We start from the raw sequence: 26,339 nt of genomic DNA on the forward strand, positions 1-26,339 counted from the left end.
AACCCAAAGCAACACAATCAAAAAATGGGCAGAAGACCTGAAAAGACATTTTTCCTAAGAAGACATATATATAGCTATCAGGGACATGAAAAAATGTTCAAAATCACTAATTATTAGAGAAATGCAAATCAAAACCACAGTGAAATTTTACCTCATACCTCTAAGAATGGCTATCATCAAAAATACCACAAATAGCAAATGTTGGCAAGGATGTGGGGGAAATGGAACCCTTGTACACTGTTAGTGGGAATGTAAGTTGGTGCAGCCACTATGGAAAACAGTGTGGCGGTTCCTTAAAAAACTAAAAACAGATCCATATGATCTAGCAATTCCACATCTGTTTATATATCTGGAAAAATTGAAAACATTAATTCAAAATTATACATGCACCCCAATGTTCACAGAAGCACTGAAATACAATAGCCTCTCAGTATCCATCAACACAGAAATGGATAAAGAATATGTATACATATACAATGGATTATTACTCAACCATTAAAAGGAATGAAATTATGCCAAGTGCAAGAATGTGGATGGACGTAGAGAATATTATGCTTATTGAAATAAGTCAAACAGAGAAAGAAAAATACTATATGATATCATTTATATGTGGTACCTAAAAAATAAAACAAATGAATGCATATAGAAAAGTAGAAACAGAATCAGAGATACAGACAAACAAACTAGTGCTTACCAGTGGGGAGAGGGAAGGGGGTATGGGATTAAGAAATACAAACTACTCTGCATAAAATAGATTAGCAACAAGGATATATTATAACATGGTGGAAGATAGTATGAAAAAAAAAAGAATGTTCATATATATTTTTAAGAAGGATATACTGTATAATACAGGGAATTATAGCCATTATCTTGTAACTACTTTCAATGGAGTATAATCTATAAAAATATTGAATCATGCTGTATAACCAAAACTAATATAGTACTGAAAATCAACTATATTTCATAAAAAATACTATAAGGTTATGTCAGTCATACCGCAATAATACAAAATAAATAAATAAAACTTTAAAATACATTAGAAGGAGTTAATAGTTGATTATATGAAAGAGAGGAATGGATCATGAATCTGGAAGACATAGCAGTGGAAATCACTGAAGCTGAACAGAAAAAAGAATAAAGAATAAAAAGAAACATGGAACTACATCAAGCATACTTTCACAGCATATAAGTCCCAGAAGAAGAGTGAGAAAGGGGCAGAGAAAATATTTGAAGGCATAACTGAAAACTTCCCTAACCTGGAAAAGGAAACAGACATCCAGATGCAGGAAACACAGAGTCTCAAAGAGAATCAACCCAAACAGGAGCACACCAAGAAAAATTAAAATTAAAATGGAAAAAATTTAAAATAGAGAATATCAAAAAGCGGCAAAGGAACATCAACAAGCTACATACAGAGGCACTTCCATAATGCTATCGGCTGACTTTTCAGGAGAAACTCTGCAGGCCAAAAGGGAGTAATATGATTATTTAGTGATGAAAGGGAAAAATCTACAACCAAGAATACTACTTGGCAAGACTTTCATACAGATTTGATGGAGAGGTCAAAAGTTTTATAATCAAGCAAAAGCTAAAAGTGTTTAACACTACCAAACTGGTTCCAAGAAATGACACAGGGATGTTTCTATGTGAAAAAGAAAAGGCCACAACCAGATATATAAAAATTACAAGTAAAAAGATATCATTGGTAAAAGTAAATATACAGTAAATGTAGCAAATCAACCATGTGGAAAGCTAGTAGGAAGATTAAAAGACAAAAATATAAAAATCATGTATACACCTAAAAGAAGTTGGGATACACAAAATAAAAAGAGGTAAAATGTGATGTCAAAAACAGTAAACATGGCAAGAGAGGGAATAAAAATTCAGGGTTTCTCAGTGTGTGTGAACTTAAAAGATCAGCAACTTTAAATAAAGACATATATAAATAGAGTGCTAGGTTAAACCTTATGGTAAACACAAATTAAAAATCTAAACACACACAACAAAGAGAAAGGAATGCAAACATAATACTAAAGATAGTCATCAAATCACAAGAAAGAGAACAAAAAAAGAAAGGAACAAAAAAGAACTACAAAAACAACTGTAAAACAAATAACAAAATGGAAATAAGAACATACCTATCAATAAGAGCTTTAAAAATAAATGGACTAACTGGGAAAATTGGACAGCTGCATGTAAATCAATCAAATTAGAACATACCCTCACACCATGCACAAAAATAAACTCAAAATGAAGACAAACATAAGACATGACACCATAAAATTCTAGGAAAGAACCTAGGCAAAACATGTTCTGATATAAATCATACAAATGTTTCTTATGTCAGTCTGCCAAGGCAATAGAAATAAAAACAAAAATAAACAAATGGGACCTAATCAAAGCAAAGGAAACAATTAAAAAAAAAGAAATATAGACTAGGAGAAAATAGTTGTAAACAATGTAACCAACAAGGGCTTAATCTCTAAAATATACAAACAACTCATAAAACTCAACAACAACAAAAGCAAAAAACCCAATTGAAAAATGGGCAGGAGACCTAAATGGACATTTCTCCAAAGAAGACATAAGGATGGCCAGTAGGCACATGAAAGGACACACAACATCACTAATTACTAGAGACATGCAAATAAAAACTACAATGAAGTACCACCTCACACCAGTCAGAATGGGCATCATTAATAAGTCTACAAATAACAAATGATGGAGAGAATGTGGAGAAAAGGGATCTTCCTACACTGTTGGTGGAAATGTAAATTGGTAAAACCACTATGCAAAACAATACGGCAGTTCCTCAGAAAACCAAATATAAAACTACCCCATATGATCCAACAACCCCACTCCTGGATATACATTTGGACAAAATTATAATTCAAAACAATATATTCACCCCTTGTTCATGGCAGCACTATTCACAACAGCCAAGATATAGAAATAAACTAAATCTCCATTGACAGATGAACGAGTTAAGAAGTGGCACATATATACAATGAAATATTACTCAGTCATAAAAAAGAACAAAATAATACCATTTTCAGCAACAGGGATGGAACTAGAGATCCTTATTCTATGTGAATAAAGTCAAAGAAAGACAAATACTATATATTACTTGTATGTGGAATCTAAAATATGGTGCAGATGAACCTATCTACAAAACAGAAACAGATTCACATCCATAGAGAACAGACCATTTGGTTGCCAAGGAGGATAGGGGAGGGAGCAGGATGAATTGGGAGTTTGGGGTTAGTCGATGCAACTATTACATTTAGAATGGATAAACAACAAGGTCCTATTGTATAGTGCAGGGAACTATATGCAATCTCCTAGGATAGACTATGAGGGAAAAGAATATATAAAAGAAGGTGTGTATATATAAATATACACTGAGGCACTCTGCCATACAGCATAAACTGGCACAACATTGCAAATCAACTATACTTTAATTTTTTAAAAAATTAAAAAATAAATGGAGTTAACACTATAATCAAAAGATATAGAGTAGTTGAATAGATACAAATATGTTGCCTACAAGAGACTCACCCTTGAGCTAAAGACTGAAAGTGAGGGATGGAAAAAAGTATTCCTCAAAAACAAAAATGAAAATAAAACTGGGATAGCAATATTTATATCAGAAAAAAAATAGACTTTAAAACAAAGACTGTAGCAAGAGACAAAGAAAGACATACAGAATTATCAGCAGATCAATTCAAGAAGGCATAACAACTGTAAATGCATGTGCACCCAGCATAGGAGTACCTAAATATATAAAGCAGATATTAACAGACATAAAGAACTGAACAGTAACACAGTAATATTAGGGGACTTTAACCCCCACTTACATTAATGGACAGATCATCCAGACAGAAAATCAAGCAGGAAACATTGGTCTTAAACAACATATTAGCTCAGACAGACTTAGAACCTTCCATCCAAAAGCAGCAAAATGCACATTCTTTTCAAGTTCATATGGAACACTGTCCAGAACAGACCATAGGCTAGGCCACAAAACGAGTTTGTAAATTTAAGATTTGAATCATATTAAGCATCTTTTCTGACCATAATGATATGAGAGTAGAAATCAAGTATATAAAAAAAAAGCTCTGCAAAAACACAAACATGTGACACTAAAGAATATGCTACTAAACAATCAATGGATTGCTGAAGAAATCAAAGAAGAAATAAAAATTGACTTGGAGACAAATGAAAATGGAAGCACAATGGTCCAAAATCCATGGGACTCAATAAGAGCAGTTTAGAAGCTTAAAGCATTACAAGTCTTCCTTGGAAAATTTAAAAAACCTCAAATAAACAACATAACCTTCTACCTAAAAGAGCTAGAAAAAGAAAAAACAGAACTGAAAGTTTGTTGAAGGAAAAAAGTCATAAAGGTTAAAGCAGAAATAAATGAAATAGTGATCAAAAAAACAATAGAAAAGATAATGGGAGTTCCCATCGTGGTGCAGCAGAAATGAATCCGACTAGGAACCATGAGGTTGTGGGTTCGATCCCTGGCCTCGCTGAGTGGGTTAAAGATCTGGCGTTGCCATGAGTTGCGGTGTAGGTCCCAGATGCGGCTTGGATCTAGTGTTGCTGTGGCTGTGGCATGGGCCAGCAGCTACAGCTCTAATTAGACCCCTAGACTGGGAACCTCCATGTGCCACGGGTGCAGTCCTAAAAAGACAAAAAAAAAAAAAAAAAAAAGTCAATGAAACCAAGAACTGGTTCTTCAAAAGGATAACCAAGACTGATAAACCTTTAGCCAGATTTTTAAATAAAAAAAAGAGAAAACATTCAAATCAATAAAATCTGAAATGAAATGAGAGAAGTTACAACCAATACCACAGAAATGCAAAGCATCATAAAAGATTACTAGAAATAATTATATGCCAATAAAGTGAATAACTTAGAAGAAATGAACAAATTCCTAGAAATGAACAATCTTCAAAGACTGAATCATGAACAAAAAGAAATTTTGAACAGACTAATAACCAGTAGTAAAATTGAACCCGTAATTTTAAAACTACCAAAAAACAAAAGTCCAGGACCAGACTGCTTTGCAGGTAACAACAAACACTTAGAGAAGAGTTAACACTATACTCAAGTTATTCCAGAAAAAGAAAAATTGTAGAGGATGGAACACTGTCAAAGTCATTCTATGAGGCTAACAATATCCCGATACCAAAACCAGACAAAGATATCATACAAAAAGAAAATTACAGGCTAGTATCACTGATGAACATACATGCAAAAATCCTCAACAAAAAGTAGCAAACTGAATTCAGCAATACATTAAAAGGATCATATACTTTGACCAATTGATATTTACCATAGAGATGCAAGTATGGTTCCATCTCCACAAATCAATCAATGTGATAAAACATATTAACACACTGAAGAATAAAAATCATACGGTCATCTCAAGAGATGTGGGAAAAACTTTTGAAAAAATTCAACATCCATTTATGATAAATCTTCCAAAAAAGTGAGTATAGACAGAACACACCTCAACATAATAAAGACCATATATGACAAGTCAACAGCTAACATCCTACTCAACAGTGAAACTGTGAAAGCATTTCCTCTAAGATCAAGAATAAGGCAAGGAGGACTCTTACCCAGTCACTTTTATTCAACATAGTATTGGAAGTCCTAGCCACAGCAATTAGACAAGAGAAAGAAGTAAAAGGAATCCAAATTGGAGACAAAGATTTAAAACTGTCACTGTTCACGGATGACATGGCACTATACTCAGAAAGGCCTAAAAATGCCATCAAAAAGCTACTAGAGCTCATCAATGAATCTGTAAAAATGCAGCCTACAAATTAATATTGTAGAAATCTATTGCATATTTATACAGTAACAACAAACTATTAGAGAAATTAAGACTACAATCCCAGGAGTTCCCATTGTGGCTCAGTGGAAATGAATCTGACTAGGATCCATGAGGACACAGGTTCAATTCCTGGCCTCGGTCAGTGGTTTAAGGATCCGGCGTTGTTGTGAGCTGTGGTGTGGCCAATGGCTACAGCTCTGATGGACCCCTAGCCTGGGAACCTCCATATGCTGTGGTAAAGCCCTAAAAAGACCAAAAAAAAAAAAAAAAAAAAAAAATACAATTCCATTTACATTCATATCAAAAAGAATAGAATACCTAAGAATAAAAACTCTGTTCAGAAAACTAAGGCACTGATGAAATGGATTGTATAAGAAAGCTGGTCTGGGATGCTATGCTTTATGATCTGGTCCTAAAATCCACTGGATGTTTGCCTGTCTGATTCTCCCTTGTTTATAAAATTTAGGAAACGATACTTTCAGCTTTGATCAAGGAGCACATGTTATAGGTCAATCCCTCTTTATGTACAGGATGTGGGAGAGGAATTTGTTTTAAAGTCAGTACGTTAATTGACTTCCCAGAAGGATGCACTCCCACAGCCCGAATTTGCTGATCCTATGTTTGAAATTTTGCTGGGCTTTCCTGCTCACTTTGGAATGTGGCTTTTCTCTGATGCTTTCTTGACCAGACAGATTCTTCCATAAGTTTCTCAGAACTTCTACTAATATTGACCTTTTCTGTTTTCCAGCAGTACAGGGGATTTATTCTTTCTTCTAAATCGGTCTCGTGAAAATAATGGGATTGTTGAGAGGAATGCAAAATAAATGATTTCAGCCTAACATGTGGATTCAGAAGTTCAGGGTTATCGTAAATAAAAGATTTTCATTTTTTTCCAAGGTTTTCTCTATCTTCTAATCACAGTCACATTATAAGCACCCTAACAATTTCAGGACCATTTTTAGATTAGAAGTATTTGGAATTCTCCTTTGGCACAGTGGTTAAGCATCCAGTATTGTCACTGCAGTGGTTTGGGTTGCTGCTGTGACACAGGTTCGATCCCTGGTCTGAGAACTTTCACATGCCACAGGTATGGCCAAAAAAAAAAAAAAATTGCAGGTTGCTTTAAATTTTGTCACTAATTATACCTGTCAATTGCTTGAAGATCATTGGCTGGATTCCAAGTAGGATCAAATAGCACAACCACATTGGCACCAACAAAATTGAGGCCTAGTCCACCAGCCCTAGAGTTAACAGAAAAAAGCATGTTAAAACATCAAAAATAAAGTTGTGCTGGTTTTCACATTTGTTTGGATACTCAAATACTGTAAAATTTTCCTAACATAACTTTTAAAAACTGCTAGTATACTCCTGCTAAGTAAATATATCCAATAAAATCAATATAGGAGTAAATGCATTTCTACTTACTCCTTCTAAGTGCAGCTAAAACCCCTGGATGTTATATATATAATAAAATGTAAGATTCTTAAAGACAGAGAGAACATAGATTGGCTAGAGACCATAAGACCTAAGTAAGGGCATGGCAGTGACTTCCCTGGCTTTGTTTTTTTGCCTAATATATCCCAGACCAGGTTCTGGAGAAGCTAACATCCTACAGTAACAGACGGAAAAAAAAAAAAAATCCCAAGAACATCCTTCTTCCATAGCTAAAAAATCAGAAAGGTACAGAATTTTAAGATGGAAAAACTGTAGATAATAACCAGCCTATTCTTGAAAACATCACAGAAGAAAATCTATGGCCCCAACCCTAACCTGGTCTGCAAAGGCTGAGTGAGGAGACTAAATGTCCATCTTTGCGTGAGAGTAATGAGGCATCTGTCATTTTTAACCAGGTAGTGTCAGAGAAGACTAATTCAGGAGTTAGAACTTTTCATTTATGTCCAGCTATAACCAGGTACCCTCTGTAGTGTATGCAGAGGCCATGCAAAAACAGTAATGAAGTGCCTCAATCTAAAGATGTCAACAGAGGCCAAGCAGGAGACATGGAGTTCCACCCCCTTGTGGCTGGCACGGTGTCTGGTTAAAACATACGATTTAAATGAGATAGAGGTTCCTAAACATAATACTCAAAATGTCCAGCATACAATAAAAAATTACTAGTGAAACCAAGATCCAGGGAAATCTCAGTTTCAATGCGAAAGGACAAGTAACACATGACACACTGCAAAGAAACAGATGTTAGAGTTCTCTGACAAGGATTTTTAATGCAGCCACAGCAAAAGTGCTTCAAAAAGCGGTTACAGATATGTTTAAAACAAATTAAAAACACAAAGTCTCAGAAAAGAGAGACATATTGAAATATTTAGAGGCACTTATATCATTTGGAAAAACCGGCTTTTAGAATAGAGTACCCCAAATCCTTAAATTAATCCTTATAGTATTCGCTATGAAAGGATCATGATTCAAGTAACACCATTTGCTTAGCAAGTTGTTTTTAGTCAATTAGCGTGTGATTCTGAAAGTCAACACAAAGAATAAAGTTGTACCTAGTACTCAGTACTTATGCTGCAAATGGTCTTTTTGCCACTTAGGTTGAAAGCAGTAGTTTTTTTTTTTTTTTTTTTTTGGCTGTGCCCAAGGCATAGAGAAGTTCCCAGGCCAGGGATCAAACCTGTGCCACATCTATGAGAGCCATAGCAGTGACAATGCAGGATCCTTTATTTTATTTTATTTTATTTTATTTTATTTTTTTGTCTTTTTGCCATTTCTTGGGCTGCTCCCGCGGCATATGGAGGTTCCCAGGCTAGGGGTCCAATCGGAGCTGTAGCCGACAGCCTACGCTAGAGCCACAGCAACACGGGATCCGAGCCTCGTCTGCAACCTACACCATAGCTCACGGCAACGCCGGATCCTTAACCCACTGAGCAAGGGCAGGGACCGAACCCGCAACCTCATGGTTCCTAGTCAGATTCGTTAACCACCGCGCCACGACGGGAACTCCGACAATGCAGGATCCTTAACCCCCTGAGCCACAAAAGAACTCTGAAAGCCAAAGTTTTACTGAACTGCGGCTAAAATATACAGTCAACAAAAGTACAAAAGATTTATATATTTTGACAGTTTTTAAAAAATAAAATTGCTTAATGAATTTGTTAGATTCATTTTTCTACTGGCCAAAACATGTCAGATCACAAATAATTCATTTCAGAATAAAATTACTTCTAAAGATATTTTTTCTGGAAGTTCCCGTTGTGGGTGAGTGGGTTAAGAACCCAACTAGTATCCATGAGGATGCAGGTGTGATCGCTGACCTTGCTCAGTGGGTTAAGGATTCGACATTTCCATGAGCTGTGGTGTAGGTCACAGATGCGGCTCAGATCCAGCATCACTGTGGCTGTGGTATAGGCCGGCAGCTACAGCTCCAATTCAACCCTAAGCCTGGGAACTTCGATATGCTCTAGGTGCAGCCCTAAAAAGAGAAAGAAAGAAGAAGAAAAAGAAATTTTTAAGTTTTCTTTCTTAATTGATAAATCTGATTTAAGCAAACACATGCAGACAGGAATGTCCACATGCCACAGGTGCAGCTGTATAAAAGCAAAAAAAAAAAAAAAAAAGATATTGTTTCTAAATATATCTTTTAGCAGAAAGGAATATATAAAATGGCTTGTCTACTGAGTTAAAGATTTCAGCTTCCCACATAGCTTATTAGATTTTACCTAATGGTAACTGTTATCTTTTCATGTTTTGAATTTTCTGGTGTAAACACTCTACATTTAATAATTATTTTATGATATAACTATGATAAAATTTTGTTTTTTAAAAGGAAGGCAAAATTAAAATTCAAGAACAAAATCGTTTTCTTTATTTTCTTTGTTTTTCTCCTCTCAGCCTTCAGAGTCTTTCTCTGAGGCTTTCTCTTGCTTTTCAGATGCTCAGATCATCACACAACTCATTCCTAGGTGATGCTTTACACTGGATGCTAATCATCCAGGGAGACAGTGTTAATTTTCTCTCACAGTTTCTATCAAAACAGAAACTAACATTTATTGAGGATCTACTATATACCAGGAATGGTGCAGGGTATTTTCATGTATTCTATTCTTTTATCCTCGACATGGCTCTATGAGCTATTATTCCCATTTTACAGATGAGGCAATTGAGAATCAGAAAAATTGATTAACCTGCTCAAGGCTGCTAAAGTATTCTCACTTAAAGCTCAATATTAAATAGAAATTGAATTTTCTCCTTTGGAAAATTACTTATGATAGCATAGAGAAGTCAAAGAGACTTGAACTCAAAGAAAGGAGTGAAAGAGGAGAAAGTTTGGGAAAGAATTAAAAAAAACAATGGATAAGGTACGGGAGTGGATGGGATTTAGACACGAAGGAAGAAGTTAGTAGTTTATCTGTCAATACTGTGATGGGAAAAATTTTGAAGAAACAAGGCTCATAAGATTATATAACTAGATTAATCATGTGAAGAAACAACTAGTTATAACCAAAATAAAACTAGAAATTAAGAAATATTTTCTAACACGTAACATCAAAAATGAATCTAGTTAACTATTCCAATTAGTTTCTTGTCAGTAAGATCTGACACGAATTTATCTCAGATCCTCTAAACGAGCCACAGAAAAGCGACCACCAGTTGAGGTAACAATCTTCCAAGATATTGTGAAGTTATAACTTAAGACTGGCTGAGTTAAAGCAGTGGCAAAGCTCCTTTTAAAGGAAAAAAAGAATCTTTAAACTCTCTCTACAGATGAGATGATTCTCTGATGATAATACAACTCAGAATCCTAAATATTCAAATCTGTTACTCCTCTCATATGGCTAACAGCAAAGGCTTAACTCTTTAAAGAGTAAAAGAGAATATAGCCTTTTTCAAGCTGAGGAATAGTATTAAGACTGAATAGTGAATACGAAGGTTATTCATTTCTAGGTCTTCCACATTCTATTCTGTATCAATAAATATATAAAAAATTGCATGTTAACCACATCTTAACGTTCCACAAAAAATGCTGTCAGTGAATTAAATTTTACTGTGTGTATTAACTATTATAAAGGGGCAAATGAAGCAATCACTTAAATATTTCTAGGAAAATGTAAACATATATATAAGATACCATGCTTCTAGATTGAAAGGTTAAACATCATTAAAATACCACTTTCCCCCAAAGTAATTTATAAATTCAGTGGTTCCAATAAAAATTCCAACTAAAGGAAAAATGACAGATAACTGTTCCTTCATTAACTGAATGAGATGATTATGGAAAGCTAAGCTTTTAGGTATTGAAATTTCAGAATAAAGAAAATTCAGAGAACGAAAGAGCTTAAAGCAAAAAAAAAAGTCTAAAATGTAGTTATTTCAAATAAAATAACACTGAAAAATGACATTTTTCAGAATATAGAACAAAAAGAAAAACATGAAATAAGACCTAAGTTCAGAGGTTGGGTTCACAGCTATTTTTGAATGCTATATCCTCTTCTTGGATTGACCCCTTTATCATTATGCAGTGCCCTTGTATGTCTTTCATATAGTCTGTGCTGTACAGTTTATTTTGTTTGTTAAGAGTACTGTTACCCCAGATTTCTTTCTGTTTCCATTGGCATGGATTATCTTTTTCTAACTTTTGACTTTCGGTCTCTGTGTCTTTAGCTTAGAAATGAATCTCTTGCAGGCAGCATATAGATGGGTTTGGTTTTTGTATCCATTCAGCCACCCTCATTTTACTGGAGCATTTAGTCCATTTACATTTAAAGTAATTATTGATAGGTGTATACTTACTGCCAGTTTGTTAAGTGTCTTTTGGTTGTTTTTGTAGTTCTTCTCTGCTCATTCTTCACACTACCCCTTTTTAAATGGTTAAACCACTGCCTTTATTATATATTTGCCTTTATTAGCGATATTTTTTCTTTCATATATTTTATTTCTAGTTATGGCCTTTTCTTTCCATTTCAAGAAGGTCCATTCACATTAACTGTAGGACAAGTTTAGTGGCAGTGAGTTCTTTGAGTTTTTATTTGTGTGGCACACTCTTCTTCTCCCCTTCAATTTTGAATGATAGCCTTGCTAGGTAGAATAGCTTTGGTCCTAAGTTATTTTTTTCCTTTGTATGTACTTTAAAGATAGAATATCACTCACTTCGTCCTGCACTGTTTTGTTTTTTTGTTTTTTTTTTTTTGCTTAACAAAAAAAGTCTTGAAAATAGTCCTTAAAAAATAAAAATTCAATAGATAGATTAAAAAGCTATTTCCAATATAGTTGAAGAGATGGTCATTATAAATTCTCTACAATCTAACTACTATTGAGGCATTTATTACTTTAAAAACATTATTTAAAAACTAAAAATTCTGATGTGTGTTTTATAACCGAACTGAAAACTGATGTCATTTAATACTTTGTATTTAAGTACTCATGAGTGGAATTATTTCATTCAGAGGAAAATGGGAACCCAGAGCTTCTCTCCTTGGGCTTCAGATGCAAGAATTCAAAAATAATTTCAGTTCTCGACAGTTAGGTATCTCACTCATTATGTATATCACTTGATTCCTCACTTTAAGTAATTTTTATTTTGACTTAGTTTTTCCTGTTTTGTATTTTATATGTGTATTTTAAAAGTCACTTGAGATTAATTTTCAAAAGATACAGCTTGTGTAGCTCAATTAAAAAACAAAACAAAACACACCTCAATCAAAAAATGGGCAGAAGATCCAAATAGACATTTCTCCAAAAACATAGAGATGGCCAACAGGTACATGAAAAAATGCTCAACATTGCTAATTATTAGAGAAATGCAAATCAAAACTACAATGAGGTATCACCTGACACCTAACTCTAGTCAGAATGGCCACTGACCAAAGTCTACAAATTGGACTTCTCTTGTGGTGCAGCAGGTTAAGGATCCAGTGTTGTCACTGCAGTCTCACTGCTGTGGAACAGGTTCAGTCCCTGGCTTGGGAACCCATATGCTGTGGGCATGGCCAAAAAACAAACATCAACAAGTCTACAAATATAAACGCTTGAGAGGGTGTGGAGAAAAGGAACCTTCCTACACTGCTGGTGGGAATGTAAATTGATACAGCTAGTATGGGAAACCAGTATGGATATTCCTAAAAAAACAAAGATAGATTTACCATATGATGCTCAATCCTACTCCTGGGCATATATCCAGAGAAAACTAATTTGAAAAGATACATGCACTCCAAAGTTCGCTGCAAGCACTATTTACAATAGCCAAGACATGGAAGCAACCTAAATGCCCATCAACAGATGAATGGATAAAGATGTGTATACACACACACACACAGACACACACAGACACACACAGACACACACACACACACACACACACACACACGATGGAATATTACTCAGCCAGAAAAAAGAATGAAATATGCCATTTGCAGCAATATGGATGAACTATCATACTAAGTGAAGAAAGCCAGACAGAAAAAGATAAATATCATATGATACTGCTTACATGTAGAATCTGAATTTTAAAAAAAAGAGATACAAATGGGCTTACAAAACAGAAATAGACCAACATAGAAAACAAACTCATGGTTAACAAAGGGGAAAGGTGAGACGGAGGGATAAATTAGACGGATGGTATTAACATATGCACACTCCTATACATAGGAGTGTATGCTGTATACTCCAACAAGGACGTACACATAGTACAGGAAATTGTACTCAATATTTTGTAATAACCTTTAAAGGAAAAGAATCTGAAAAAGAATATACATATGTGTGTGTATACACACATATTTACACATACAACTGAGTCACTAAGAAGTACATGTGAAACTAACAAGACATTGTTAATCAACTATACTTCAATTAAAAACAAACAAATAAATAAAAGCCACTTGAAATTCTTTTTGAAAGATAGTTAGAGCACATCTATAAAACACTTATTACATTAGACATCAAAAGTTATGGATTTGTTACCCACCAAAAGGGGGGTAAATCTTCCTAGGTGTTTATGTTTACTTAAATCTTTTTCTAAAGTGTGTGTATTTTTTAAAACATTTATTGAGAAATTCACAAATAAGTGTTAGAACTGATTTAACTTTTATAAAACCTACAAATGTTGGTCTGCTCTGATTGAGATAAAGTAGAGAAAGAAGAGGCACTCTTGGCCCACTAAGTCCACCAGGTTTCCTAGGGCTCCTTGATCACAGGTTGAAAACCACAGCTGCAAATGATTCTCATCTATTTGATTAATAACTTGATTATTCAATTAAGTCTGACTGTTCTAACCACAAGACATGAGTCAAAACACTACTACAGAAAATTTCTATGGGGAAACATACGTATTTTGGAATTTTTAAAAAATAAAGCCAGACATATAAAGAGAATTCAGCAATGATAGGGGAATTGAGAGAAAAATTTAGATAAAACTCAAGATACTGATAGAGTTCGCATAGTGGCTCAGTAGTTAACAAATCTGACTAGGAACCATGAGGTTGGGGTTCGATCCCTGGCCTTGCTCAGTGGGTTAAGGATCTGGCATTGCGGTGAGCTGTGGTATAGGTTGCAGATGTGGCTCGGATCCCACTTTGCTGTGGCTTGGTGTAGGCCAGCAGCTACAGCTCCGATTTGACCCCTAGCCTGGGAACCTCCATATGCCACGGGAGCGGCCCAAGAAATGGCCAAAAAGAAAAAAAAAAAAAAAAAACCCAAAACCCAAGATACCATTTTTTCAGTCAAAATTAATAGCACTATGGCTGCTTCTCCTTAAAGCTAAATGAAACAAAGCAAAGCAACGTAAGTATAGCCACTGAAAATCCAATAATAAAGATTACCTTAATCTTAAAAGCAATTAGATAAAAACCAAGTGATCAAATTTCATTTTCTTACATTGTGGAGACAAGGCAAATATTAACATCTTGTGTGCTGTTGAACTCTTTCACAATCTTGATTCTTTCCTCTGACTTTGTACTTCCATCAAGTCGTCGGTAATCAAGCCCAGACGCCATGCAGTATTGTTGCAGCACATCAAGCAACTAGAGGAAAGATACAGAGATGTGCAAAGACAAATTCATGGTTTAATGTTTCATACCATTACAGAAATGAGCTTTACTAAGTATTAATTGCTGGTGCTCACAATTTCTTTCTTGTAAGAGTAGCAAATGTTTTTCTAATTTCTGACCCATATACATCTTCCCATTATACTGAAGCTGACATTAGTGTTCAGCCATCTTTGTTTTTTAAAAAAGTCAACTTTTTAGGGGAAAAAAAAAAATCAATCTTCATTGTTTTAAACAAAAACCGAATAAAAAGAAAAGTATTGGCTAACTCATGGAAATATATTTCATTATTTTTGTTCTTTTCACATTCTAAAATGTATGAAATGTCTGAAAGAACACTTTAGTTATTAACAAAAACATCAACAGGGAATTAGAAATCTATCGTGGAGTCTGAGTAAGTAACCCTCCTATAACTGAAATTTAAGTATCTGTTTTACAAGTTGCTTACAATATTATCATCTCCTACAGAAGAAACATAAGATGGAAAATGTGCCTGGATGCTATTTTATCTCTTAGACTTCATGCCTCAGGAGTTAGGGCTGAAACAATCAAGAAGACACTTCAGACAAAACTCACCTTGGTGGAAAAGGAGAAAAGAAGAACTTTATCTTTGTTTTTCCTGCAATGATTTAAAAGCTGCTGAAGAACCTGGAAGTGAACCACAGAACATCAGTGAACCACTTTTAACAAAAAATATATCTTATACCTATACGCATCACTTGAGAATTTCTTAAAAAACTATTTTTATACAACATAACCTCAGTTATCTTTTATAAAGCCATTCATTTTTTCCAAGTTAGAGAAATAAGGTATTAGATATTATATGAAATGTTATTCATCAATATATTGCCAATAATGAGGTAAAGTTCGCAAAGGCTTTTATTTCATCTCATATGGTTTTAATAAAAAGGAAGCATTTTAGATTATGGGATGCATTTAAATGGATTAATTTAATTTCCAAAATATACTTTCTTTATACCTATAATATGTTCAGAAACTAAATTAAGAGCAGCATTCCTTTTACGGGGTATTTAAATTTTCTCTAGATAGATGTAATAAAATGTGTTTAATTACATCTAGGTTCTAAAAATCTGGATATTTATTTTCTCAAAATAATCCGTCAGAGATATACCTCGTCTCATTTTCTCTCCTCTGTTTCTCTATTTACAGTAAGCCCTGAATTCCAGATTTGACTCTGACCTCAAAATGCCAATAATCTGCCCCCATACACAGTGCTTTTAGGAAGGAAGCAAATTATCCAAAGCCTTTGTATGATAGTAACACTGTTATTCTTAAACAGGCATTTCCACATCTAGCAAGGACAGCTTCAGAACATTGTGCAAAAAGCAAACCACAAAGGAAAGAAAAGGAATTTTCTGTACTAAGGATAAGGTTTCTCTGAACTATACAATAAACACTAACCATCTTTTTATCAAATAATGATAAATATTTAAATTTTAAATAAGAATTTATAGTCAATATGAAACTCTTAATAATTGAGCAAGAAAAGACACTGTGCTAACTCTGACCCCTTCCCACAAATCCCTCACAAAAAAAAAAAAAGCCACACCGATAACCAATCAAATGGTAAATAAAAATGTCACAGATCAGGTAATACTTGGAGAACATATAAAATAAATTTTATAGAAGTTCCCATTGTGGATCAGTGGTTAACAAACCCAACTAGTATCCATGAGGATGTGGGTTCCATCCCTGGTCTTGCTCAGTGGGTTAAGGATCCGGCATTGCCATGAGCTATGGTGTGGGTCGCAGATGCAGCTCAGATCCCATGTCGCTGTGGGTGTGGTGTAGTCAAGCAGCTGTAGCTCTGATTTGGCCCCTAGCCTGAGAACTTCCATATGCTATGGGGACAGCTCTAAAAACAAAAAAGGCAAAAATAAATAAATAAATTTCCATTTGTATTGGTTTTATTTTTAATAAAATAATTGACCTTATATAAAGAATGTGGACTTGAATTTCACATAGTACATTAACTTTTTAAAGTTAACAGACTTTATACTTTAGAGCAATTTTAGACTTAGACAAGAATTGAGTGGAATACACAGAGAACTTTCTTTCAGACTCCCTTCCTCCGCAAACTCCCACTTCTCTCTTGTATATTGTTTCCTATATTTTTAACATCTTGCATTAGGGTGGTATATTTGGCTGATGAATAAATACTGATAAAATTACTGTTCATGAAAGTGCACAGTTTACATTAGGGTTCACTTGTGTTGTACAGTTCTATGGGTCCTGACAAATATATAATGACATGCATCCATTACAATATTATACAGAAACTTTCGATGTCCTAGAAATTCCCTGTACTCTATCTATTCATCCTTCCCCGTAAATCCCTCTCGTACGGATTTTTTTTTCTTCCTTTCTCTATAGTTTTGCCTTTTCCAGGATGTCATATAGCCGGAATCATACAGTATGTATGCCTGGCTCCTTTCACTTAGCATTTGATGTGCCTCTGTGCCTTTTTGTAGCTTGATGAATAATATTCTATTGTCTGGAGGTACCATATACCAGTGGTACCTCGTTTATTGTTTGTTTATCCATTCACTTATTGAAGGACATCTTGGATGCTTCCAAGTTTGGGCAATTATGAATAAAGCTGCCATAAACATCTGTGTACAGGTTCTTGTAGGTTTTAAACTAATTTTGGTAAATACCAAGGAGTGCAATTGATAGATCTTGTCATAAGAATATGTTTAACTTTGTGAGAAACTGCCTTCCAAACCATTTCTGCATTCTCACCAGCAAAAATGAGAGTTTCTATTGCTCCATATCCTTGTCAGCACTTGGTGTTGTCAGCGTTTTGGGTTTAGTCATTCTAACAGGTGTCTAGTGGTATCTCGTTTTAATTCGACATATGATGACATATGACATATAATATTGAGCAGCTTTTCATGTGCTTATTTGCCATCTGTGTATCTTCTTTGGTGAAATATCTGTTCAGATCTTTTGCCTGTTTTTAAATTGGATTGTTTATTTTCTTATTGTTTCAAGTTTTAAGAGTTCCTTGTGTATTTTAGATACCAGTCCCTATTATTTTGCAAATAAATTCCCCCCAGTCTGTGGCTTCCTCCCAGTCTTTTCATTCTCTTAAATACATTAACACTTTAGGTCAAAGATATAACGCACAGAAATCCACCCTGATTGAGTGGCATCATACCAATTATGATGTCAGGTTTTCTTAAATATCTTAAAGTAAAAACAAAAACAAGAAATAACAAAAGTGAATCCTTTTGGACCAGAGGTCTTCGTTAGGATAGTTAAAAAAAAAAAAACTTAAGTAAATGAATAACTATAAACTAACATCCCTTACTAAAAATTTCAGAAATAACAGTGTGGTCACTATAGGTAGTCTTAATAATACAGACCCAATGTTATGTCACTCAGCTGTCCTCCACAGGACAAGACAATCCACCTGTAAAGGAATCCTAAATTTGAGAAAGTTCACAGCTAATGAATCTTTGATCTAATTTTTCTTGAATTAGTTAGGTCTAGAGATGAACATGACTCTTGTTTGATTCCAACAGCACCAAATAGGGCTTTCTAGTTTTTTGTTTTGTTTTGTTTTTTCATCCCTGACCGTAAGACTCTGGCATTTCCCAGAGTATTAAAGGGAGAATGAAGATTCTTATCAGAGGAGTGAGTGCAATTTGTGATCACCCCCTTGAATAGCAGTTAAGGTCTAAAGACCTTAGCACTTAAGAGAAAGAGCTGGAGTTCATGAGTGTGGCTTTGAGGCTACCACGGGTATGGTAGGTATTATGTCTACAAATACACTGCAGCTGCAGGCGAACCTACAATAAACAAAGAACTAAGATCTTTTACCACCTGAATTCAAGAAGTATATACAACTTGGAGTTCTTAACCCCACAGGCATTAATTCCATTATAAGCCTATAAGTTCTGTATTACTAAATCACTAGATGATGTTGCTGATCAAATGATGAAACACAGTCTTAAGAACACATCCCTAACTTAATACTACCAGTCTCTGTTTTGTTGGTGTTCTCCCACAAACCAAGTAAACTAGGACTTCCTTCACATATAAAGATATATACCCAGCCCCTGGCAATAATTATCTTCTAAAAATCATAATAAAAATAAATGTAATAATTACCTTAATCAGGTACTATTATTCCTAGATAAATAACTTCAATATGTTTTAAATAATACACTTAATGGGTATATACGAATATAAAATATAGAGCAATAAAAATCCATTTAATTCCTTTTTTCTTTTTTTGCTGCACTCATGTTATACGGAAGATTCTGGCCAGGGATCAAATCTGGGTCACAGCTGTGACTCATACCCCAGCTGCAGTAATACCAGATCTGATCCTTAACTCACTTTGCTGGGCCAGGATTGAACCCATGCTTTAGCAGCAATTTAAGCTGCTGCAGAGACAATGCAGATCCTTAATCCACTGCACCACAGTGAGAACTCCTCCATTTAATTTCAAGAGTGGTAAATTTTTAATGAAGAGTTACAATGAATAAAATTTAAATAAATAGGCATGAGTAATAAAGTTTTCTGGAAATATGCTATTGGTTTGAACTATGGGATTGTAAGTGCTCAGTTCTAAATTAATTAGGCATTTTCCATTTCTCAGTTTTAAAATAAATAAAAGTCAATAAAATGGATAATAAAAATAGATTTATTATTGTTAGGAAATATTATTAGATATGAATTAATTTTTGTGATAATAAATCATAGGATGTTCTAATACAAACTTACTTATTTTAACAATATACAACTTTCCGAAAGTGAATATAGAGGGAACACGTTTCAACATAAAAAAGGCTATATGTGGTAAGCTCACAGCTAACATCATACTTAATGATGAAAAACTGAAAGCTTTTCCTTTAAGATCAGGAATAAGAAAAGGATGTTCACTCTTTCCATTTTCATGTACTGGAAATCCTAGCCAGAGCAATTAGGCAAGGAAAAAAAAGGTATCCAAATAAGAAATGAAAAAGTAAAATTGTCTCTATTTGCATATGGTATGATATTATCTATAGAAAACCCTAAGGACTCCACCAAAAAAAAAGTTACAACTAATAAATAAATTCGGTAAAGTCGCAAGATACAAAATCAATATACAAAACTCAGTCGCATCTCTATATATTAATAAAGAACCATCAGAAAGTAGAATTAAGAAAACAATCCCATTTACAATTACATCAAAAAGAATAAAATAACTAGTAATAAATTTAACCCAGGAGGTGAAAGACATGTGCACCAAAAACTGTAAGACACTGATGAGAGAAACTGAAGACACAAAAGGAAAGATAGTCCATGCTCATGGATTGCAAGAATTAATATTGTTAAAATGTTTATACTACCCAAAGCAATCTATAGATTCAATGGAACCCCTATGAAAAGTCTAATGATGTTTTTCATAGAAGTAAAAAAAATATATATCCTAAAATTCATATGAAATCACAAAAAACTCCAAATAGCCCAAGCAATCTTGAGAAAGAAGAACAAAGGTGGAAGCACCACATTTCTTGATTTCAAGCTATATCACAAAGCTATAGCAATCAAAAGAGCATTAGCATAAAAACAGACACATAGATCAATGGAACAAAATAGAGAGCCCAGAAATAAACCCATGCATAAATGGTCAATTAATTTATGACAAAGGAGCCAAGAATACACAATAGGGAAAGGATAGTCTTTTCAAGTTCTTATAACTATGTATGGTGATGAATATCAACTAAACTTATTGTGGTAATCATTTCTCTCTCTCTCCCTCTATCTACATATACATATCAAATTATTATATTTTATACCTAAAACTAACATAATGTCATATGTCAATTATATCTCAATGAAAAAAAATACAAGTTTTTAAGGTAATCTTTCTAGATTTTACTTCATTGAATTTAGAAGTTCAAGGGAAGTAAACTATTTTTTGCTTATGCAAATTATGCATGAAGAATATTAGCAGGATTTTAAAGGAAAAAAATTAGGAAAATAAATACGTGAACATTATCAGAGACATAAAAAATGAGTTATTTTAAGATTAAATTATTCCTTTTTACTTTTTGCCAAAAGAAATACATTTTTTTCTTAATGAAAACATTTACATTGGAAATTAGTCTGAAAAAATCTGAATCCATAAATAAAGATTCTTGATAGTTATTAAGGGCTTGAACAAACGCATTCTATTGCAAGGTGGTTGGGAGCTATCAATATGTCATGCAGCTGTAGAAGCAATGCCCAAAGCCCTGAGACATGACTGGAGAACCAGCCTGTGCTTTTCACACTCCTCCCTCAGTAATACACCACCAAGAACAGCACTAACAGGTCAGTTGCCTGGTATCCAGCAAATGCTCCCTTCCCACAAATGTGATTTAGCAACCTTACAGTCAAGGTGAGCAAGTGAAAACAAGAGCCAGAAAATTCAGTCTTGACATAGAGGCCCTGTCCACCTTGAACTCTTCGAAAAGTTCCTTTCTCTAATTTGGAACTACTGCCTATCTTCATTCTTTTATTTGGCATTAACGTTTATATTGCTGGTAGATTATCTCCTTAAACATTTGAAGACAAGCTATAATATATGTGGAACTGCATACATTTTTAAGAGGGCAAGAATCCAATACATCAAAAAGGAAAGTCTGAAGTAGGTTGATATAACTACAACTAACTGAGAAACTGACCATTCATGTAAGTAAGCTCAGAAATGCAGATACAACTATACCAGTTATGTTTGGTTACCATCTCTTGTGAATGCTTGGGCATTTATTCTAATCGGTGTCCCTGTCATACTATTTGATAAGTATATTGCACATCATCCTTGATGTAAGCAACCTGAAAAAAGAATGCTTACCTTCATTTTTCCACTGTATTTTGGGTCAGAAAGTGTTTCAAAGGCTGCATCTTTGCTTTTCTGCACGAAATCTGGGAATCTGGAAAATACTTGATCACATATCCTTTTGATAAGTGTTTCCTTAAGAGGAAGAAGTAGAAGAAAAGAAATCTCAACACATTTAAACCTATATAAACTGAAATTATTTATGGAAATAATTTATAAGGAATATATCAGTTTGAAGATTTTACCTTCTCTAAAGTCAGACTAATACTTCAGAAAACTTAAAGTGATACGTTAATCACATACGGATTTGATAAGTTCTAAAATAGTGATATGGCTATCATATTACTTTTTTAAGATTTACAAAGTAAGGAACCAAATATTTCCAAAAGAGCAAAGAGTCTTTTAAAATTACCTTTGAATAGCCTCAAGACTATCACACAAAAAGAAAATATAAAATCACCATGTAAAACAGCTTTGAAAAAAATCCTTTTAATTATGTTGTGGTTTAGAATAAGACACAGTTGAAAAGACCAAAGTAAATGACTCTATTTATACCTAAATTTTGAAATTATTGATTTTTACCAGTTTGGGAAGTACTTCTAATATTTAACATACAGATTATTATAAATCCTTATTTTAATTCAGTAGATTAGATAAATGTAATTAGACACATTATTATTGGAATTAGGACTGACTCATCAAATATCTTTAATTAGTATTCTAACAAAAGATGTTAGGAAAATAAATATATGAACATTATCAGAGACATAAAAAGTGAGTTATTTTAGGGTTAAATTTTCTCACTTTGATAAAAAACTTAAGTGCACAGCAAGGGAAACCATAAAAAAAAACCAAAAAGACACCCTATGGAATGGGAAAAAATAGTTTCAAATGATGCAACTGACAAGAGTTCAATCTCTAAAATATACAAACAACTTATACAACTCAACAGCAAAAAAACAAACAGCCCAAATGAAAAATGGGCAGAAGACCTGAATAGACATTTCTCCAAATAAGATATACAGATGGCCAACAGGCACATGAAAAAATGCTTAGCATCACTAATTATTAAAGAAAGACAAATCAAAACTGCTATGAGGTACCACCTCACACCTGCCAGAATGGCCACATTAACAAGTCAACAAATAACAAATGCTGGAGAGGTGTGGAGAAAAGGCTACCCTCCTACACTGTTGGTGGGAATGCAAATTGGTACAACGACTATAGGAAATAGTACAGAGGTACCTCAGAAAATTATAGAACTATCACATGGGCCCAGAAATCCCACTATTGGGCATATATCTGGACAACACTTTCCTTGAAAAAGATACATGCACCCATATGTTCTTTGCAGCACTATTCACTATAGCCAAGACATGGAAACAACCACTATTAACAATAGCCAAGACATTCAACCAAGATGAATGGATTAAGAAGATGCAGTATATATATACAATGGAATACTACTCAGCCATTAAGAAGAACAAAATAATGTCATCTGCAGCAACATGATTGGAACTAGAGACTCTCATACTAAGTGCAGTAAGTCAGAAAGAGAAAGACAAATACCATATGACATTACTTATACCTGGAATCTAATATACAGCACAAATGAACATTTCCAGAGAACAGAAATGTATGGAGTTGGAGAACAGATTTGTGGTTGCCAAGAGGGAAGGGGGAGGGAGTGGGATGGACTGGGAGCTTGGGGTTAACAGATGCAAACTATTTCAAGTGGAGTGGATAGGGAATGGAGTCCTGCACAGGGAACAATATCTAGTCACTTGTGATGGAACATGATGGAGGACAATGTGAGAAAAAGAATGTATATATATACATAGGTGTGACTGGGTCACTTGGCTGTACACTAAGAAACTGACAAAACACTGTAACTCAGCTATAATGGGGAAAAAAAATTTTCAATGGGGAAAAAAAACTTAAGTGCATATATTTCTTTGACACCTAAAGTAAAAAACAAGCCAGTCAGTTACCTCTTAAATTTCACCCAAAAATAACTTCAGAATATTTGGCTAAGAAATTTTATACCAAATAGTATCACAAAGACATTTAAAAAACCAAACCAAACCTGTTGCTTGGAGGTGCTAGCGGCCTGTAGTAATGCGACGTGGTTAGCTACCTTCTGAAGGACTGCGAGGTAACTGAAATACAAGGTTTTCACTGATTCGCCATGTGAATTGGTCTGTAACCAGAAAAGTACAGAAAATAAGAATAAGCAAGGAACTAACATGGTTATGGAACTACTTACATCTCAACATATACCACTATGTTTATTATTATCTAGTTACTATTGGCAATATACATTCTAGAAAATAGTGGCTGATATATAAAATATCCATGAACCACTAACAGGGAATCACACTTTTGGTGAACTATAATGCAATGATGCCTTTAATAAAAGAGAGCAGAAAGTCCTCATACCAGGAAGTATTTATCCTCATGAGACACAATGATAGAAATGCTGCCAGGAGAGGTTCCCCATAAAACTACAGTGGTTGGTGGTGTTACACAGAGGCCTTTACTCTCTCCACTCGTCTATATTCCAGTTTCCTAGGAAACTGTACTACTACAAAAAAAGTGAAGTAGTTAAAAACAGCAAAATAAATGAGATATGGAATAAATAACAAGCTACATAAATATTTATTTAGGGGCCCTCTATGTAGGCGGATATGGGACAGATAAGTTGATAATAAAATAGAGGTTGAAAAACAGCAGGAAATAGGTTTTAAAAAAGCTTAAATGAATATTTGTTTCTAAATAAAATGCTTTTTTGTATTGATACATGGTTTCTATGAAATTAACATTCTCTCTCATATCAGAATAATATTTTAAGCCTGCTATCACAGAGGAAGTATTAACCCATTGATAATGAGAAATTTACTGGAAATGAAATGAAATTTCATTACTTTAGTAGGATACTTCCCAATAAATGTTGAAAGGGAGGATATAAAATTAGAGCTACTTTTAAAAACTAGTTTTTTGAAGAGATACTTGAATATTGTATTGTACTGCAATTAGTATTTGATATTGTAAAATCTTTTTGAAAATTATTCCTTTTTATAGCAGCTTCTAAAGTTAAAGAACTGTGTAGGAAAAGTTATTTTATTTCTTCTTACTCTCACTAGGATGGAGGACTATGTCATCAAAAGCAAGATAGTAAAGATATCACACTGATATGTTTACCTTATAACAACAATTTCTCCTTTTTTGGCCACTACTGCAGGGACAAGGCTCAGAAGACTGAAGTATCAAAGACACATCTTCTGTTTCTAACACTGTTTGATAGACAGCTTTCTGAAAATCTGTCAGAGAACAATACACCATCTGCCGAGATAAAATAAAAGGTATTTATTAATATCTTTTTTAAGGCAATACTTAACACAATGCACAACAGGTTTCATAGACTATAACAGTGAAAACTACTCTTAAACTAACTTATTTTTCTCCTGGATACATCCTTATATTTGGAGAACACAGGAAAATTTCTCCTAATTCTCCATGTTCTGTGCTACCACCCTACCCGAAACCATACAAATTATAACTTAATTTTCAAATAAATCTATTTGTTTTCTAATTCAAAAAAAATCAAAATATGAAAAAAACAAGTACGTGATTTCCTTATATATTTCTCAATATAATACTGTGGGTCTTAACAGGGTTCTATATTCTTAGCCCATCATACAAATAAGTGATTCAAGTTTAAGTCAAATAGGGAGTTTCTGTCATGGCGCAGCAAAAAACGAATCCGATTAGGAACCATGAGGTTGTGGGTTCAATTCCTGGCCTCGTTCAGTGGGTTAAGGATCTGGCATTGTGGTGAACAGTGGTGTAGGTTGCAGACACAGCTCAGATCCTGCGTTGCTGTGGCTGTGGTGTAGGCTGGCAGCTATAGCTTCTATTTGACCCCTAGCCTGGGAGCCTCCATATGCCACAGGTGCGGCCCTAAAAAACAAAAAATAAAGTTTAGGTCAAATAAAAAACTAGATAAGGAAAAGGGGAAGATTTCAGAACAACGGTATGGATAATACTGAATTACTTGAAAATTTAGAAAAAAATAAAAAACTTCCTATTACTAAAAACAAGTTAAAATACCTTGCTATAAATTCCTAAGATTAGTAAAGGTAAGAATTAAGTAAATACACATAAAAACAAAACTTGTAGAAGTTGCTACTTTGTGCCCCAAATTCAAATTTAAGAAAAGAAGAAAATAGTGCCACTAAGTTATGGAGGATACAATTTGTCTTATATTTCTGGTAGTAGTGGAAATTGGAAAATTCTAAATATAGCTGTATGTAACCAGAATCATAAAAGTAAATATATCCATAATAAGACTTTGAGGAATGTGAATAAGAGGGAAAAGCAATTTATTTTAAAATATTTATATGTGTGTATCACTACAATAGAATATTACTGCAAAAAAACTGTGCATATAAGAATAAAAAAAGAATACTGAAGATAGGGTTCAAAGATTAAGGTATGGGGGGAAATTGTGAGTTATTATTTTTCCCCAGCTTTTATAATTATCTTTATTAAGATATAATTAACATATAATATTGTTTAAATTTAAGATGCATGTTATGATTTGATACATGTATTTATAGCAAAATGATTACCACAGCAGTAAAGTTAGTTAATGCAT

At 33.9% G+C, this 26,339-nt stretch overlaps 1 protein-coding gene across 4 annotated transcripts in view; it reads right to left on the bottom strand.

Moving 5' to 3' along the window:
• ERCC6L2 (ERCC excision repair 6 like 2) overlaps positions 1 to 26,339 on the bottom strand; it is a 152,741-nt gene that overhangs the window by 61,859 nt on the left and 64,543 nt on the right. For all 4 annotated transcript variants that reach the window (XM_003357697.5, XM_021064595.1, XM_021064594.1 and 1 more), the window contains 6 exons: positions 24,884 to 25,024; positions 23,769 to 23,882; positions 21,698 to 21,817; positions 15,421 to 15,492; positions 14,675 to 14,820; positions 6,997 to 7,092 (listed from right to left, as the gene is read on the bottom strand). In XM_003357697.5, coding sequence (XP_003357745.4) covers positions 6,997 to 7,092; positions 14,675 to 14,820; positions 15,421 to 15,492; positions 21,698 to 21,817; positions 23,769 to 23,882; positions 24,884 to 25,024 — 689 coding nt within the window. The remainder of the gene's footprint in view (positions 1 to 6,996; positions 7,093 to 14,674; positions 14,821 to 15,420; positions 15,493 to 21,697; positions 21,818 to 23,768; positions 23,883 to 24,883; positions 25,025 to 26,339) is intronic.

This window comes from Sus scrofa, chromosome 10 (genome assembly GCF_000003025.6).
Source record: "Sus scrofa isolate TJ Tabasco breed Duroc chromosome 10, Sscrofa11.1, whole genome shotgun sequence".
In the NCBI taxonomy this organism is placed as follows: domain Eukaryota; kingdom Metazoa; phylum Chordata; class Mammalia; order Artiodactyla; family Suidae; genus Sus; species Sus scrofa.